This window comes from Dermacentor andersoni, chromosome 1 (assembly GCF_023375885.2).
Source record: "Dermacentor andersoni chromosome 1, qqDerAnde1_hic_scaffold, whole genome shotgun sequence".
Classification (NCBI taxonomy): domain Eukaryota; kingdom Metazoa; phylum Arthropoda; class Arachnida; order Ixodida; family Ixodidae; genus Dermacentor; species Dermacentor andersoni.
The window spans coordinates 165,827,290-165,845,392 of NC_092814.1; the positions used below are offsets into that span (position 1 = coordinate 165,827,290).

General features: G+C 43.2%; 1 protein-coding gene across 14 annotated transcripts in view; it reads right to left on the reverse strand.

Moving 5' to 3' along the window:
- The window catches only part of LOC126547062 (uncharacterized), a 273,332-nt gene that overhangs the window by 157,853 nt on the left and 97,376 nt on the right, over window positions 1–18,103 (reverse strand). For 13 of the 14 annotated variants that reach the window (XM_050194897.1, XM_050194899.3, XM_055062716.1 and 10 more), the window contains one exon: window positions 17,079–17,309. The exons of the other annotated variant lie outside the window; for it this stretch is intronic. In XM_050194897.1, the coding sequence (XP_050050854.1) occupies window positions 17,079–17,309 (231 nt within the window). The remainder of the gene's footprint in view (window positions 1–17,078; window positions 17,310–18,103) is intronic. 14 annotated transcript variants of the gene reach the window in all.

The window sequence follows — 18,103 nt, forward strand, 5'->3', positions numbered from 1 at the left end:
CTGATTGATAGTGTGAATATGATCTATTGTTGAGTAGCCTTTACGGAATCCTGCCTGGTCCTTTGGTTGACGGAAGTCTAAGGTGTTCCGGATTCTATTTGCAATTACCTTAGTAAATACTTTGTAGGCAACGGACAGTAAGCTGATCGGTCTATAATTTTTCAAGTCTTTGGCGTCGCCTTTCTTATGGATTAGGATTATGTTAGCGTTCTTCCAAGATTCCGGTACGCTCGAGGTCTTGAGGCATTGCGTATAGAGGCTGGCCAGTTTTTCTAGAACAATCTGCCCACCATCCTTCAGCAAATCTGCTGTTACCTGATCCTCCCCAGCTGCCTTCCCCCTTTGCATAGCTCCCAAGGCTTTCTTTACTTCTTCCGGCGTTACTTCTGGGATATCGAATTCCTCTAGATTATTCTCTCTTCCATTATCATCGTGGGTGCCACTCGTACTGTATAAATCTCTATAGAACTCCTCAGCCACTTGAACTATCTCATCCATATTAGTAATGATATTGCCGGCTTTGTCTCTTAGCGCATACATCTGATTCTTGCCAATTCCTAGTTTCTTCTTCACTGCTTTTAGGCTTCCTCCGTTCCTGAGAGCTTGTTCAATTCTATCCATGTTATACTTCCTTATGTCAGCTGTCTTACGCTTGTTGATTAACTTCGAAAGTTCTGCCAGTTCTATTCTAGCTGTAGGGTTAGAGGCTTTCATACATTGGCGTTTCTTGATCAGATCTTTCGTCTCCTGCGATAGCTTACTGGTATCCTGTCTAACGGAGTTACCACCGACTTCTATTGCACACTCCTTAATGATGCCCACAAGATTGTCGTTCATTGCTTCAACACTAAGATCCTCTTCGTGGCTTAAAGCCGAATACCTGTTCTGTAGCTTGATCTGGAATTCCTCTATTTTCCCTCTTAGCGCTAACTCATTGATCGGCTTCTTATGTACCAGTTTCCTCCGTTCCCTCCTCAGGTCTAGGCTAATTCGAGTTCTTACCATCCTGTGGTCACTGCAGCGCACCTTACCGAGCACGTCCACATCTTGTATGATGCCAGGGTTAGCGCAGAGTATGAAATCTATTTCATTTCTAGTCTCGCCGTTCGGGCTCCTCCATGTCCATTTTCGGTTATTCCGCTTGCGGAAGAAGGTATTCATTATCCTCATATTATTCTGTTCTGCAAACTCTACTAATACCTCCCCCCTGCTATTCCTAGTGCCTATGCCATATTACCCCACTGCCTTGTCTCCAGCATGCTTCTTGCCTACCTTGGCATTGAAATCGCCCATCAGTATAGTGTATTTTGTTTTCACTCTACCCATCGCCGATTCCACGTCTTCGTAGAAGCTTTCGACTTCCTGGTCATCATGACTGGATGTAGGGGCGTAGACCTGTACAACCTTCATTTTGTACCTCTTATTAAGTTTCACAACAAGACATGCCACCCTCTCGTTAATGCTATAGAATTCCTGTATGTTACCAGCTATATTCTTATGAATCAGGAATCCGACTCCTAGTTCTCGTCTCTCCGCTAAGCCCCGGTAGCACAGGACGTGCCCGCTCCTTAACACTGTATATGCTTCTTTTGGCCTCCTAACTTCACTGAGCCCTATTATATCCCATTTACTGCCCTCTAATTCTTCCAATAGCACTGCTAGACTCGCCTCACTAGATAATGTTCTTGCGTTAAACGTTGCCAGGTTCATATTCCAATGGCGGCCTGTCCGGAGCCAGGGATTCTTAGCACCCTCTGCAGCGTCGCAGGTCTGACCGCCGCCGTGGTCAGTTGCTTCGCAGCTGCTGGGGACTGAGGGCCGGGGTTTGATTGTTGTGTTCATATAGGAGGTTGTGGCCAAGTACTGCACCAGGGTGGCCAATCCTGCTCTGGTGAGGGAGTGTGTTACCGGTTCTGGTCACCGGCATCAGGCCACACTCCAGGCCTGTTTATGCAATTTTATCAACACGCGGATTTTTTTTTTTTTTTTTTTTTTAATCCGGTGGAAAATTGCGCGGCACCGGGATTCGAACCACGGACCTCTTGCACGCGAGGCGGGTGTTCTACCTCTACGCCACCGCTGCGGCCTTCCCATTCAGTACATGTACAAATAAAATACGGAGCTTTAGTGAGCAGTAATGTGCACCATACACTGCAAGTTTTCGCACTTGGTGAATAGCGTTTGTGCAGTAAGCTTCGGTCACACTCATACCACCCAAAAGGTATGTGGGTGTTATGTTCACGTTTTTGTATGAAAACGTCAGTATTTTTTCACTGCACAACCCTATATTTGATGCATCACTCAAGTGACAGCTCCACCTTTGAACAGAACACTATAGGCATATTCAGAGGCATATCACAGAATGCCAAGAGCTGGGCCTATCAGACTTATTTTTGGTTTTCAGAGGGCAGATCGTCAACATTTTAAGTGGGCAGATTTCTTTGGTGTACATTGTACCTGGGCAAAAAAACAACCATAGACACCGTTTTCTATCAACCACCTGCCTTTTCACCCGATAACCTTTTCCTTCTTTTATATCAACATGCACAGTTGTCGTGCTTCTAGTTTAATTCTAATCGGAAACTTTATTACACCGGTTATTCATTGGCCCACACTTTCACATTGCAGTTCTTCAGGTAGGCAAATAATTAACTTTTCTTCATCTTTTGGGCTTATACAAATAGTTCAGGGCGCAACTAGACAAAGCATTTCTTGACCTTGTCGATAAGCTGTACAAATGTGAAATTATTAAAAGAATTTCAGATCACAAGGTAGTGTTTATATCGCCATCTGTAAACTGCATGCCAAATTCAAGCTTTTTTCGACATTCATCGCTCTGAAAACCCATCTGTTCTTGAGGTTTTATCAGAAGGATTTGAATCATTTTGCACACACTGTAAAGATTGTGACGTGAATACACTAGTTCGGGAATTTGAAAGCATTAAACAGCTGTGCATTCTCTGCTTTCTTCTGTTAAAAAGTAAGAAAAATGAAATTGTGCCATCCCTTGGATAACAAAAGAAGTTCTGCAATTATCATGCCGCGTTAGACGACTCAGATGTTCAAAACACAGCAACGACCGATGCCATTGCTAGGTTCTCATCTGCCAAAGAGGCACTTAATCTGAAAATAAAACTTGCCAAAGATCTTTTCTTTCATGCTGAGCTGCCAGGATTACTAAGAAATAATCCTCGGAAGTTCAGGCATTCTGTCCTGCCTGTTACTGATTCTTCATCTTCATTTACTATCACTAATGAAAGTGTAAATGATCCCGTGCACATCGCCAATGCATTCAATGAATAATTCTTTTCTGTCTACACAAATGATTCTCATATGTACCTGGTTTTTGATACCCATTCAATTTATTCTATTTCCAACATTACAGTTAATGTTAATGGCATCCTTAATTTGGTTTTAGACAGACAAAAATCTAGTAGCTTGATGGTATTTCAAACTTGTTTTTACTTTGCTATTCAGAATGAACATCACGCTACCTTGAAGTTATACTCAACAAGTCTTTAGAAACAGCAACCGCCTCTTCATCCTGGAAACTTGCAAGAGCAAGTTTGCTCTTGTATAAGACAGGTGACAATACAGAAATTACAGGCCAATTTCTTTAATTCCCCACTAGTGCAAAATGCTGGAACATATATAAAAACACATAATGAATTTTCTTCAGTCAAGCAATATTTTAACTAATGTTCAGCATGGCTTTAGACGTGATTTCAGCACTATCACATAATTCAGCGAATTCACCCATCACATTGCTTATAAAATAGATCTAGGTAAACATATTGATGTTACCTTTATTAATTTTTGAAAAGATTTCGATTCAGGACTTCATTCTCACATCTTGCAAAATTAAATGTGGTACTAAAAAATTCCCGTCTGGTTGATTGGATTGTAGTTGCTAGTTTTCTTTCTAACTGGTCGCAATACATCGACTTCAGTTGCGCAAGGCCATCAATTCCTGAAGTAGGTCCTGGGGTTCCACAAGGAACAGTCCTGGGTCCTTTATTGTTTTTAATTTATGTCAATAACCTGTCAAAATATGTCTTATAAAAATATCTTATACGACGTGATTGACTTTGTGACTAATCATAAGTGACTGAGTGATTCCTTTGCCTCTTTTGGTGCTTGGTGTGAAAAATGAAAAATTAACATTCATTTCAAAAAAATTCACAGACGATTACAATATTCCCTACTGAGAAATTTGAGCACAGCTCTATACGTGTTTTCATTTGTCAATATATTGGCTGGTGCAGACAACCTGTCTCGTGCAGCACATTCCAAACAGAGCGAAGTGTGGCGCAACTGCCTAGCTAATCTGGAGATTACGTAACACAGTGCATGGGTGATGCCTGGGCACACTTCACAGGAGCCGCCACAGACAGACCTCCGCTCATGCAACGCTTTGTGTCCATATATGCTATCGGTGGCGTCATCGATGAACAGGCAATGCGCGCTACTCTGGCTCCATCGTCGCCGCAGAGCCCATTTTGTGCAGCACTACACTTTTTTTCTCATGATTTTGCCATACCCTCCTTCTCCCCTTTCTGCCTCATGGTTCCACTGCAACCTCCTCCTTGTGCTCTTTTTGCTATTGCCGTCTCATCCTTGACTGTGCTTGTTCGCTCGGTTACACGGGACGCTGACAGCCGACACCCATGCTCGCTGCAAGAACAGACGCCTAAGAGCTGTACTCTAAAAAAAGTTGCTTTGTCCTTTACAAAAAAAAAAGTGGAGCCAGTAATTGTGACATATTCCCAGAATGGATGATCTTTAACCACAGTTCAAGAATATAAACGCCTTGGCATAACATTTACTCACACTCTCTCATGGTCTGGATACCAAACATTGCACCATTGACCAAACACATTCTAAGGCTTTAAGACAACTTGGATACCTACGTCGTACTACGCAGAAGGCTCCAAAGGATACTAAGCTCTTAATGTATGAAACTCTTGTTCGCTCTATTGTCCATTATGCCACCACAATGTGGTCACCCCAGATACTTTCAAGTACAGCTTCTTTCCCTGCACTATGGAACTACAGAATTCCTTAACTGGCTGCTTTTTTCACTCCTGATAAGCTAATATGAAAGTGCTCCTTTTGAAAACAATTGTGCGTAAATGCTTAAATTATGCTTAATTTAAGCTTTATGTGTATGCATTTCACTGTTTCGTTGCTTTTAGTGCTGAAGAAAACGTTTCTTCAGTGCTTTCACTGTTGTATTATTATGTAAGGTTGCTAATGTTGTACGAGTCATTGTTTAATTCACTTTGCTTTTTTTTACTTTTTGTTCACCAGTGTATAAAACCCCTCCTGCAATAGCCCTCCTATGGGGCAGCAGTATGTGCAAATAAATAAAAATAACAATGAAGCATCAATGAAATTCATAATCTGTCCTGTTCCACTATGAATACAAGCTTGCGCAGCGCATGCACGCAGCTTTCCATAGGCAGCAGCTGCCACTGCGTGCCATGCATGGAATACGCACTTGGTATGGGCTGCTCACGTGTGCGCAGTGAGCTTTCATTGTTCCCGTGCCACTAAACACGTATGCAGGCACCATTGCCTGAAACAATCCCTTCCTGTTCCGCATGAAAACTGAGGTTTTCATGCAGCTCGAAGCCAGAAATTCTCGAAGGTGATTTTTGTGCGCAAGCTAGAAAACAATATAGTTAGTGATTATATCATTGATATTATATCATTATTGATATCACATCAGAGATTATTTATTTTGCTACAACAAAACGAATGCAGGTATAATTATGAAGTAGGCTGCACACTCGTGTATGAAAAGGAATTAGTCCTTGAAACCCATATCACGTGCTTTCCCTTCTAGTTAGGCAAAGGAACTTTTGCTGACTGCAAAAAGATTAAAAAGCAGTTGTAGGTATTATGCAGTTTCATAAGGACCTTAACAACTCTTTATTATCCCTTGTAGTCCCACTCTTATGGCCAACGATGACTACAGTGTACTCACAATCACAATTTATCACAATATCATCACAGTAACTTACAGCAAACAAAGTTATACAGTCAATCCCGGATATATCAAATTCAAAGGGGATAGCAAATAGCTTGATATATCGATAATTCGAAACATAAACTATGCCTGGTGAAGCTTATCTGAAAACTCTGCACATCTTGGGACAGTTTACTGAGATCATCAAATGCGGGTATTTAAAGATTTGCAACTCCAAGGAAGTGTCGAAACACACAGTTTACATGCTTTTTGCCCATGAATGTCACAAGTCTATTACACTACAGAATGATCTGATATACTGAGTGCAGCGCAAGCCCTAAAAGCCCATATCACACGGCCGCGAGACTGCAGCATACCTTGCTGTGCATTTCTGTTCAGGATAAGGCAGAAATGGATGCAGCACAGAAGAGACCAGCCTGTGTCAATATGTGCCATGCCAGCATCAGCGCAGTGGTATATTGCAAATAGCATGTGAACGTGCCTGGCAGCATGCTTGTTACGAAACACCATTTGCATCTTTCCCTACCGTATCCATCGGGCATTGTTAGCCCGCTATTGATGGTTTGAAACACCACTTTCAAGACCTTCCGTGCCGCTCATGGACACGCTGCGCTATCGAACGTGAAGGAGAACTTTTTCTAAGCAGTTCGCTTTTGCCTCTGTTAGGCGGTGATTTTTGAACGTGCTCCAAAGTTATCACGACCGTCAAAGTAGAAAGCAAAAATGGCTGCCCACTATCAATGGTTTGAAACACCGCTTTCAAGACCTTCCGCGCCGCTCACGGGCACCCAGCGCCATTGGATGTGAAGAACTATATTTTTGTTTTATAATAATTTTTTTCCCGCCAGGCGGTAATTTTTGAACACGCTCTGAAGTTTCACGATCATCAAAGTAGAAAGCAAAAATGGCCGCCTCTGGGAGCGGTGCACATGCTTCGAAAGATTGCAGATCTCGCCATGCCGCTGCTCCTCCAGCTGATTTTATCGATGGATCGAGCAGCAGCGAGTCTTGAGGATGCTGCCTTTTCATTGGACTTTGACTCTGAAAGCAATGACCATGCAAACTAGCCTAGAACATCGGCGGCCGCAGCACGGCGCACCCAACTGTAGTACAGTCAAACCTTGATATATCGAACACGGATATATCAAATTATTGCGTATATCGAACACTTTCTATATCACCTGTAAAATAGCATGCATTATTTTATTTCGAACGGGGTCGAACGTAAAATGGATATATTGAACTCCGTCCCCCCAGACTATGTGCGCTCTGTTGACTGGTGGTGAGCTTTCCCGCAACACCCTCGAAGATCGTGGAGGCACGATGGGCGTTGCCGACTGCTGTGCACTATAGCTGCACACAACGATCACACTGAGGGCACCATTTGAACGTAGCGGCGTACGCACGCAGTGGCTTGGCTAGTTCGACAACGTCAACAACACATTGCATTTGCCGCACTGACTCCTTTTCAATGCCCTGCTCTGCGCCTGCCGCGCCTCACGAGGACTGGTGGTTTGTATCCACAAACACGCGCGAAAGTGCGCGCTCCTCAGATGCCTTGGCAGACGCCACTTAATACTTTGTTACTGACAGTGTTTCAAAATACTTCAATTGACAGACGTGGAGATTGCAGCAGAAGTACCAGCCAAATGAAGACGCTGCCGAGGCTGATCCCGCAAGCGCTGATGTTGCCCTGCTCCCGACTTCAACTCAGGCTGTAGTTGCTTTGGCCCTTTTACGCAGCTACAGTGGCGCCGCCCTTTCGCTTGTGGATGGCTCAGACTATGTTGAGGACTCTGTGTTTAAGCACGTGGCTGCCAATAAGAAGCAGGCCACTTTTCTACAGTACTTTCAGCCAAATAAATAAAAAAATACTTGGTGCGAAGTCTTAAGAGTATTTGCTGCGACACGATTGGGGCGCAATCGGGGATAGTTGTTCAGAGCACGCATTCAGTTGCTCCTCGCGCAATTGGCCTAGGTAGCGCTGACTTCGTATGGGTGAAGCAGTTGGCGTGGCCTAGTCTAATTGAGTGCAGCGCAATCGGCCACGCGCTCCTGGCCGACGAAGTAGGTGTGGTCTAGGCCTATTGCATGTGGCGCAACCGAACACGCGCTCCGAACAATGATCCACGATCACGCCCTTGGTTTATTGAGGGATTTTCAGAAGCTTTTGACGCGTTTTTTACATGATTTTATATATCGAATTCTGGCTATATCAAACTATTTCACGATCACCCCGCTGTTCGATATATTGCGGTTAGACTGTACTTGCAGTTAAATTTTTCTAGTGGAACACTTGTTCAACAAAAACTTTTGATTTCTTCAAACATAGTCCCTATTAGACAATACATTTTGTATATCTCATAATTTTTGTAATTTTTTCCTTAGTAGATACAAGCATGTCTTTACAAACTTTGTTCAATTTTATCCCACAATTTTGGTTTTGACAATTTGTATCTCTTTATGTGACATGCCGCTCATTAATAAAACTTTTATGTGTGAAAAGTGCATACATTCTGCTTTTTGTTTATGTATTACATACGATATTGAGTGCAGTAGTTCCTTCAGGAAAAAAAATGTGGCATAACCTACAAAAATAGAACACCTATTTCCCACATGGTAGGGAAAGAGTTAAACAGCCAATAATACGTTGTCATTTGAGTCAACCAGGCACACACTGTTAGATCAGCATGCAGAACATCCGAGTCTACACAGGAATAGACTCGCGGAGCACGAACAAAATGCATTCAGCGCAGACTGCAGGCCCATGAGTGACCGACTCTTGCGCACAGCTACTGCGATGGTCATTCCGCACAGTGCAGATGTGGCATGCAGTAATTTTGTTGGAGCCGAGCTGTAAAGAAAAACTGTGTCCAAATGGGATTTGGGGGTTGCATTCATTTTAACTGCTCATAAAACCTTAAAATGCCATTAACAGAAACCTCCAGTCTAGAACAAGACAAACCTGGCGGTGCTGATGACATCTACAGTTTGGCATCCATGACTAGAACCACTTAGTGAAAAGATAAGAGTAACGTCCATGCCTTCTTGTGGAATCTGTATAGGAATGGGAGGCCGTTCGCATTCTTGAAACATTGCAGTGATCTCCTCTTGCCAATAATGAACGGACACAGTGTGCCATCCATATTTGCAGCACTCAAGAAATGCGCAGCTTACCAATTTTTCCTCCATGACATGTATACTGCACTTCAGATGTGATGCCTTGTTTGACAGCACCTGCCAATTAACATTGCTGTTTCGTTGGCATTTAACATATCTTATGGACAAGAAGTTGTCATGGCCCCGTCGGCAGATGTGCACCTGCAGGGGGATGGTGCAGGGCAGCATTCGATACAGTTAAACCTTGATATAACGAAGTCAGTAAATAAGCAATTCGCTTTGTTTGAAATTTCACTGTACTGAAATATGACCTCTTATGCAAGTAAGTACAGTTGCCGATAGACTTTTCTTAGACGGAAATGGCCACAAAATTTTCCAAATTATTGGCCATTCGAAACAAGCAAACTTGAATAAGAAAAAAATATATTTTGTTGAACTTGAGAGTCGGCGATGAAAGATAGTCTCATGCTGTGTTGATATCTTTACACCAGTGATACAAAGCGAAGCCAGCCACACTTTCACGTCCACTTCGCCCCTGCGGCTGATAATGTTGCCCGCAGTAGGACGATGCTGTCCTGAAAAGCACCGGCAGCAGGGAGCGAATGCTTCGTCTGCCTCTAGCTTCAACTCCTCTCTGAAACACGTATTTCTGTTTTGTCAATCTTTCGACCCGTTTTCTTGACCCTTGTGCACATGCGTGTGTTGTTAGAGAAAAATCTGGGGACTGTGCTTACGTACCGTGGAGGGGGGACGCACTTTGCTCCTTTTGCCCTCGCTGAATGCGACACAAACACGCCAGAATGAGCTGTCCCTTCACTCGTAGTTTCGTGGCGTAGTGGTCACAACGCTGTGCTCATTCCAATCGCTTGGTGGGCATTTCTCTTTTCTTTTTTTTTTTCTCTCTCCTTAAAATCTGCATCAGTATATCATTTTCCCCTGTGGCTTCCACAGTAGTTGTTCGTTACCTATGCTTTAGCACCAGGCCTCATACGGAGGGTTCCTGCTAAGGGGAGCAAAGCGACCCAGTGCAAAGTGCACACTAGCTAGGTGGAGCGGGGGTAGGTGCCACTTTTTTGATAGCAGATCAATGAATACTGGCACGTTGTACAGTAGTTGGTCATTACCTATGCTTCACCACCAGGCCCGACATGGATGCTTCCTGCCAAGGAGAGCGAAGTGCACCAGCATGAGGGGGGCGGGGCGTTAGTTGATGCTGGTTTTACAGCTGCAGATCAATGAACCATGGCACACTGCTACTGAAAATTTGTTATGCTTTGCCATAAAGGCTCTGCATCAAATGCTGTGGTACCATTTAGGCAGAAGTTAAGCGCCAGTTCTTGCATAGTGCACATTGCCATCGGTCAGGGACGAGCGAAGCAAAGCGTATCCTCCTCCGTAATACCTTATTTACTCGCATAATGATCGCACCTTTTTGTCAAAAAAAGTTGATGCAAATTCAGGGGTGCCATCACTACGCGGGTTAAATTTCCCGTAAAACAAAAATTTTTTTTTCGCGGGATGGCAACAGGTCAACAAATAGGCGGCCGCCGTTGTATGTAGTGCAGGACGCCAAAACCAAGATGGCGGCCGGTGGAGCAAGCCGAATGCGCTGAACGCGATTTTTCTTCTTCTCGTGAGTACATTACGTGCATTGAAACAGTTTCTTCCGTCTCAGTAATGAATAATATTGTTGATATCGGCAAGTTTGCGGCAATAACGTAGCCATGTCCACTTTGAGGGGACAGAAACAGATGGGCGCGCTTAGCTGCGAGTGACGTAAAAACACATGGCGGGCATGCTGCTGAAGCTTCGGCATTTGTCTTCACTCCTACCCTAGTATGGCACGTTTCCGCTAAAGTTGGGCGAATATCTTAGCTGTGTTACAAGCGTCGGTGTATGAATAGTACACTTCTAACGTGTCAGTGCAAACGTGGCTACTATCGTTTCCGCTCGCGATTTGTTGCATGCCCACGAGTGCAGACAAGAAGAATCGAAAGGCGCCTTTTTTGTTGTTGACCACAACCATTATAAAGCCTACACATAATAAAGGCATGTTTGGTTGTAGCTTTTTCTTTTTTTTTTGGTCATGGAAGTGCGGAAAGTGATGAAAAGAATGAAATAGGGCATCTGCTTAAGAATTTTTGGTGCGTGCAGACCGCCTGGTTTGTCTTGAAGAGTCGTTATCGTAGCATTCGACAGATAGTAAGCGCGATCATTATTAGCTAGACTTGGCACACGACATATCGCTGCGACAAGTTCGGGGTGCGATCATTACACGGGAAGGAAAAAAAACAAACTAATTTGGATGACAAAATTCAGGGGTCCGACCATTACGCGAGTACGATCATTATGCAAGTAAATATGGTACTTAGGCACAGTACTCCGACTTCTCCCTCACAACTCACACATGCACACAAGCGTCGGGCAAAGGCGGCGCAGCTCTCACGTGTCTGCACCCTTGACAAAATGAAAATATGCCTCCAAAACTCGAGATAATGCAACCCCCAGTACCAAACATGTGGGAAGACTGCGCATATTTCGCAACGCTACCCTGCCACGCCCTCTTTGCAGATGTGGCAGATTACATCTAAAAGAAGGCATGCGGGCTGTGTATGAGTTCAGCCACACCGACAGCCATGCGTAGCCACGACCGTGCTAAAGAAAGATCTGCGCCGATCTGCTCCGCCACTCCCCCTTTGCTCACATGAGCTTGCTCTCCTCTCCCATTTCCAGTTGCTCACACCGAAAGAGGGCGCTCATCCCGCCACCATCCTTCGCAGCACACCTTCGCAAGCTTTCACTCACACCCAAAGCGTACAGCGTGTGAGAAAAGCTTATCACACTTGGATTGTAACAGAACATGATGCCGCCTCACTTCAGCAGTCTCTCTTGGTCATGCCAATTTGAAAGTGCGCTTGCAAGCAACCGCTTGTAACTAAACCATTTGACCATGTGCGCCCACAGAAGGTTCCGTTTATTGTTTCAGTACTCCTTGACGGTGGCAGTGAAATTTTGTTATATTGAAATCGTGTGTAAACACACCTTGTTATATTGAGGTTTTAAATACATGGTGTTTCATGAATGAGAATTAATAAAAAGTCAAATACTTCGTTATATGAAGGTTTAACAGCATGTTGAATGTGGCGGTGGCGGTTCGATGAAAGTACAGTGCTATACTTTTGTATTGATTTCGAAGGGAATGTTACGACTGTTTGATACAAGCAATAATTTAATGTGTCTGGGTCTCATATATACGGGATCGACTCTACAGGTAAACAGATGCACTGAAAATAAAGATGTACTCTTTTCAACAAATTGAGACTAGTATTCTCAGAATTTAACTAATGCTGCAAAATAAGAGGACAGTGATTATGTGTACCAATCTGTCAAAGAGGATGAGCTACAGTGGTACCTCAATTCACAAACTTAATTCATGACTGGTTATGAAACCAAAGCAGAGTTTAAATACTGTATTTTTAAATACTGTACTATCATTTTAACATTTCTCGTAAATTAGTGCACCAAAACGAAATTTATATCTTCAGTAGGGATGTGCTAATATTTGAGATTTGAAATACAAATCAAATAGTCTTCGTCATCAGATACTTAATTCAGTTCGCAAATTCACTTTTCAAAGCAAATATTCATTTCTGTTTGAATTCAAAGGGTTAACAATTTTATTGGAGTCTCAAAGGAGAAAGACCAATGTAAGCTGAGAGTTTTTTAAATGGAACTGCAATTGTTGAACAGAGGCACCAGCTAATGAGTATTGAGCATAAGTTACTGACCCCTTGCATAATTTCCTGTCATTAAATATTAATGCCTTGCCACTAAACAGGATTCATGCAAATCAAGTTATTATTTGGGCAGTCTTACCATGTTTGGCTCCTATTGAAACAATGTGCAGAATTGTATCACACATCTGTTATGAACACAACACTGTACAGTCAGCGTCACCCTTGTGTAGAGCATGGGAACGGCGGCCTCCAGGACGCTTTTAAGGCAGCCGGCGACGTCTAACGCTAGCTGCTGGGCCTGACGTCTAATGGTAGCTGCCGGGCACGTTTGGGCCAAGCAACTACCATTAGACGTCGCTGGCTGGCTCCTGAGCACCCTGGCAGTCACTGTTCCCACGCTCTACAGAAGGGCGACGCCAACTGTAGATGCATTTGCTGATGTCCTGTTCCTCTGTTTCATTACTGTGATTGTCATAGTGTACCAGGATAACTGAAATCAGTTAATCATTTATAAGTGCCCCAGTTGACGAGACATCCAGTTATGAATGGCATTACATTACGTATGAAAAATTATATACAAGTTTATATACTATATATATATAACCAAATGGAGCCGACACAAATGTTACCTCTCAGTGTGTTTAAAAATGAGAAAATCTGTATTCGATCAGCAAATTTCTCTAGCCCCTCAATTTTAGCCAGGAAACTTTCTAGATTTTCCTTTCAAATTAAAATTTCCGAGGCTTTTGAACCCAATACAATATGATGTGACAAAGGTAGCTGACTAACTCAGTTGCATCAACACTGCTTCAATACACAACTAAGGGTGTACTGCAAGAAGAATACAGCTCAAGGTAGCAGACTAACTGAAGTTCTAGGAACCATACCCTCTTGGGGTTGTGCTTGTCACCTGCAGTGGAGTTCACAGATCAAGGTAAAATTGTTCAAATGCTGAAGAGCTGAAAATAAAAAAAAAACCGACTCTTCAAACAGCTGCAAGTGCTGCTGTTTGTGAACCGAGGTACCACTGTATGTTACAATCCAATCTGAACTAGAGGTGGTGCTTTCGTGAAATGCCAAAGTATGCTATCAAAAATCTTCCTTTCTGTCGAAACCAGGAAGCGAAGCATGCAGCAAGAGTACTCTAACACAAGAAAACGAGTGGCATCACGAAAGAGGCTTGGACACCAATACTGTTGAGTGAAATACCGAACAATTTCATCATGTATACCTACATCCACCATGAGATATCACCTTCACCTAGATCAATTAAAATACCAACACTGAACTTGCATCACTAAGCAACCCTAATGCCTTTCCCAGTTACCTGCCTTAGTCATGGGGAACCAGTGCTGGAGTTTTCACGACGCCTGCAACGCCACCCTGGCGGTCAGAACGTGCACAACGCAGCCGCTCCCACGGACGAAAATTGCTGCTAGTTGCGTGCGCTGAAAGTCGAAGGAAAACAAAAGGACGCCGACGGTACTGTTGCGTATACAAGTGTCACAACTTCGTCGGAATGAGGGAGCATGTATCCTGCGTCTTTCCATCTAAACCCTACAAACAAGAACGCAGGCGGCGTTGGATCCAAGCAGTCAGGCGAGCGGAGTAAGTTCCCGTCTTGTTGCCCTGTCAAGCGGTGTCGGGCTGGTTTCTAAATCGAATTTCGCGTGTGTGCTTGGTTTATTCGATAGCGAAGACGGTCAGCTGTGGCAGCCAGTACCAAACAGCAGAATCTGCAGTCGGCATTTCGTCGGAAACAAAATGAGCAATAGCATGCATCATCCGGCATATGCACCAACCATTTTTCATTCGCAATACCACCGCTAAGCTCCTTCCAATGCCACCACACCAAGCGAACGATATGAAAGGTAAATAGTTTCCATTCATTGCCAAGAATTATGTGGCAGGGAAGCTGCCTTGTAATACGAGTTGTGTGCGCATACTGTCGGCGCACGCGCGACTATGCCGCCTATGTGTTTGTAAAAATTCGCATGCGGATGAGGACTCGACGCTGAGATGCATCACGTAAATTTTGTGTAATTAGTGCTAAATGTAGCCAGGGTTGTTACGGATCAAGCAGCGGAGCACTCAAACCTTTGCTTGCTCGTGTCAGCTGATGTGATAAAGCTTTGTTCTCCATTGACTGCTGTGGCGAAGTAACATCAGAATTTCTTATGTCTAGCCAGAGAAGTATGCAATGTCTTCAGGCCAACTAATACTTCCGAAACCATAGCGCAGCAAGACCGGCGCCGTAGCTGCTAGATTTGTGAGGCAGGCTGCCACACAAGCATGGGAACGGCACACGGCACAAACGTTAAATAAACGCACGTGCTCGCCGCGACACACTGTGAAAAATATATAAAGCTTAAAAAGCTTCCTTCGTCATTTCTTCACTTGATGGTGCTAGCTTCTTTACGAAAACTTTCCACTTGAAGCGGAGCGAAAACGGAAGCATGCGAACTATGAAACGGCCGTGGACGTGTCGTCTGGTCGAGCGGCTGGGATATGCCGCGTTTCGTCACCAGGGCGGCGTGCAACGCACTCTTTTCAACGCGCCGCCTATCCAGCACTGGTTCCCCATACCATACAAACTGGAAAAGGAATAATATCTCCATAAAATAAGTGAGGCATGAGAGGTTATTTTTGCCATATCTGAAAGCTAAGTGGCTCAGGCTGAAATCTGACTTGAACGTTCATGTTATGCAAAAACTTACAATATATCACATGCCTTTAAGAAGCTGCACTGTGTTTTTCTCTAACAAAAGCCCAGCATACTTTTAAAAAGTACTAGAGCATTGCAACGTTTTACCTGGTTAGAGTAGAACTCAGGAAACTAAATTTTTCTTGGGCCTTAAAAAGGTAATCATAATGTACAAGTGTTTTAAAATTCTTATGCATTTGATTATTCAGTATTCAAAACAAATTATTTGATTTGCATTAGAAAATTTTAGTATTCAAATATGCATAAAAAATGTAGGCGTGCTTTCAAAATCTTTATATGTTGTTTTGCCCACCTGACAAAAAGGGGAGTGTGTGTATGTGTGTGTAGGGGGGGGGGGGGGGGCAGGGGGATCATGAGAAGAGATACCAAGCAAAAGAAAACTAAGTGTAGAACACAACACTAAATTTGAACTAATTTATTATGCAACCTTTCCTCTGAACTAACATCATAAATAATAGTATTAAATAACCGTAACCGTTATAAATAAAGAAGCAGGTAAGTAAAGATAATGTTATGACGGTAATCATGAAACTGTGCTGCTAACAGATTTGCTATATCAGCACACTAGTACAAAAAGTTCTAAGCCACCTCTAATTGGAGTGCCAAGGGTGCCTTGATGCCAACGTCTCCATTTACTGAGAGAGCACACAGAGATATTAGGCATGGCCTCCGAGGTAATAAGCATGGAGTAAGCATAGCATGGTCATACATAAACGGAATATACGGAACTACCTATCTACAGCGTTGTGTTTGGTTAAGAATGCAACTAATGCGGTGCCTGCATGGCAGTGTTGCAGTTGTTTATGACTATGATAACAACGTTGATTTGGTTCACCTACACCAACTAACTTTATTTGAATGTGGCCAAGCCATGGTGGTGTATGTATGAGCATTGCAACATCCTATTCCTAGGAGATAAGTTTTCCTCAGCTGTACATTGGTACGAAATAGTGAAAATGCATACAATATGAGACTTGTCAGGTATAGTTCTCGTGTTCGATTTGTGAGCCCCTATTACATATAAGTGCACCTTTAGTTTATTTTTCTTAGCAGACGTATAGACACTGAATAACTTAATTGCATTAAATAACTGCATGGATTTCATTAAATTTACAATATATCACCATTTTTGAGATGTACCCATGTTTTTAATTTCTTTAACCCGGTAATGCCCACACATCATTTATGCTATGCTGCATCCTATACCTCAAAATTCTGATTTACACATTGGAGAGTTAACGTGCAGCGTATTTCTTATATGTTGGAGCGAGTTTTGAAGCTACGGATAGTTCAGCAAACCAATTATTCATTATTACACTAATTAGGTTTATGCACTCACATTACATTTGATTGCTTTTTGTACAAATGTTCTCTCCATGGCCCGATATAAAAGTGAACAAGTTCTAATTTTCATAGATGTCAAAGTGTGTTTGGGCATTACAGGGTAAAAAAAAGGGTCTGCTGTGGTAAAACTTAACCACAGCAGAAACAGAAAATTCCTGACCTCAGACTGCAGTGCTGTCCGATCATGATGTGGAGGTACTATGTTGAGCCGCTTCTCCTCAAAGTCAGGCTCCTGCTCTTTACGACGGGAAGCACGCTTCATAAGTTCTTTAGCATGACGGAGACCTCGCTCCCATGCAGACTCTACTGGTGGCAGCATCATTTCTTCTGGCGGTGGTGGCAGTGGTGGCATGGGAGGCCCAAGAAATTCTGGAGGTGGCGCTCCACCACGCTTGAAAGAAGAAAATGGGTCGTCACCTTAGATAAGGAAGGGGGCAGGGGAGGGGGCATCTAAATGGGTTTTCTCCGTGTCAATGAGCAGGATGGACAGAATATGACTGTGAGGCATCCTTACACAAGGTGTAGAACCAAAAAAAAAGAAACAATGATTTCTTCCAGCTCTTGTTCTGGGTTAGGAAAAAAGGTTCAGCTCCAGTTCAACTCTGCAGTAACAAAATAATGGTTCAAACTGGTTCAAATCTGTTTATGTTCATGTGCATAACTGAAGAATGATGACAGAAAAACTGCATATTTCATTTTGTGCAAGAATACCCAGAACAGCACAGTAAACAAGTGATGAAAGTGAAAATCCCTGCAAAAAGCTCATGCCTCTACAGGGAATAAAGTGACTACAGGCTCAAAACTAGCAAGCAAGGGAGAAGACTGGCCAAGGGCACATAGTAGCCAAATCTTCCCACTCTTTTTCATTTTTTTTTCTTTGCAGTTGAGCTGTTATATCAAGTGTACAATTAACGAAACACCATATGACACCTGCATTGTTGTTGGTGCTATAAGCTGCACTATGGTTGCTTTGTAGCTCAAGTTACATTATAGTCCCCATACACCATGTAAACTTTTCCAGAGTAACTTGGAGACTTTTCTTGGCCATCAACATTGTATGAGATATGTGCAGTATGGAGGAACACAATCCATTGCCGCAACAGCTCTCCTAATTCAATGGCACCACCTTCACCTTTTATAACACTAACAATAGCCTAGTTTGTTAGCACTCCATTTGGTTTCTTG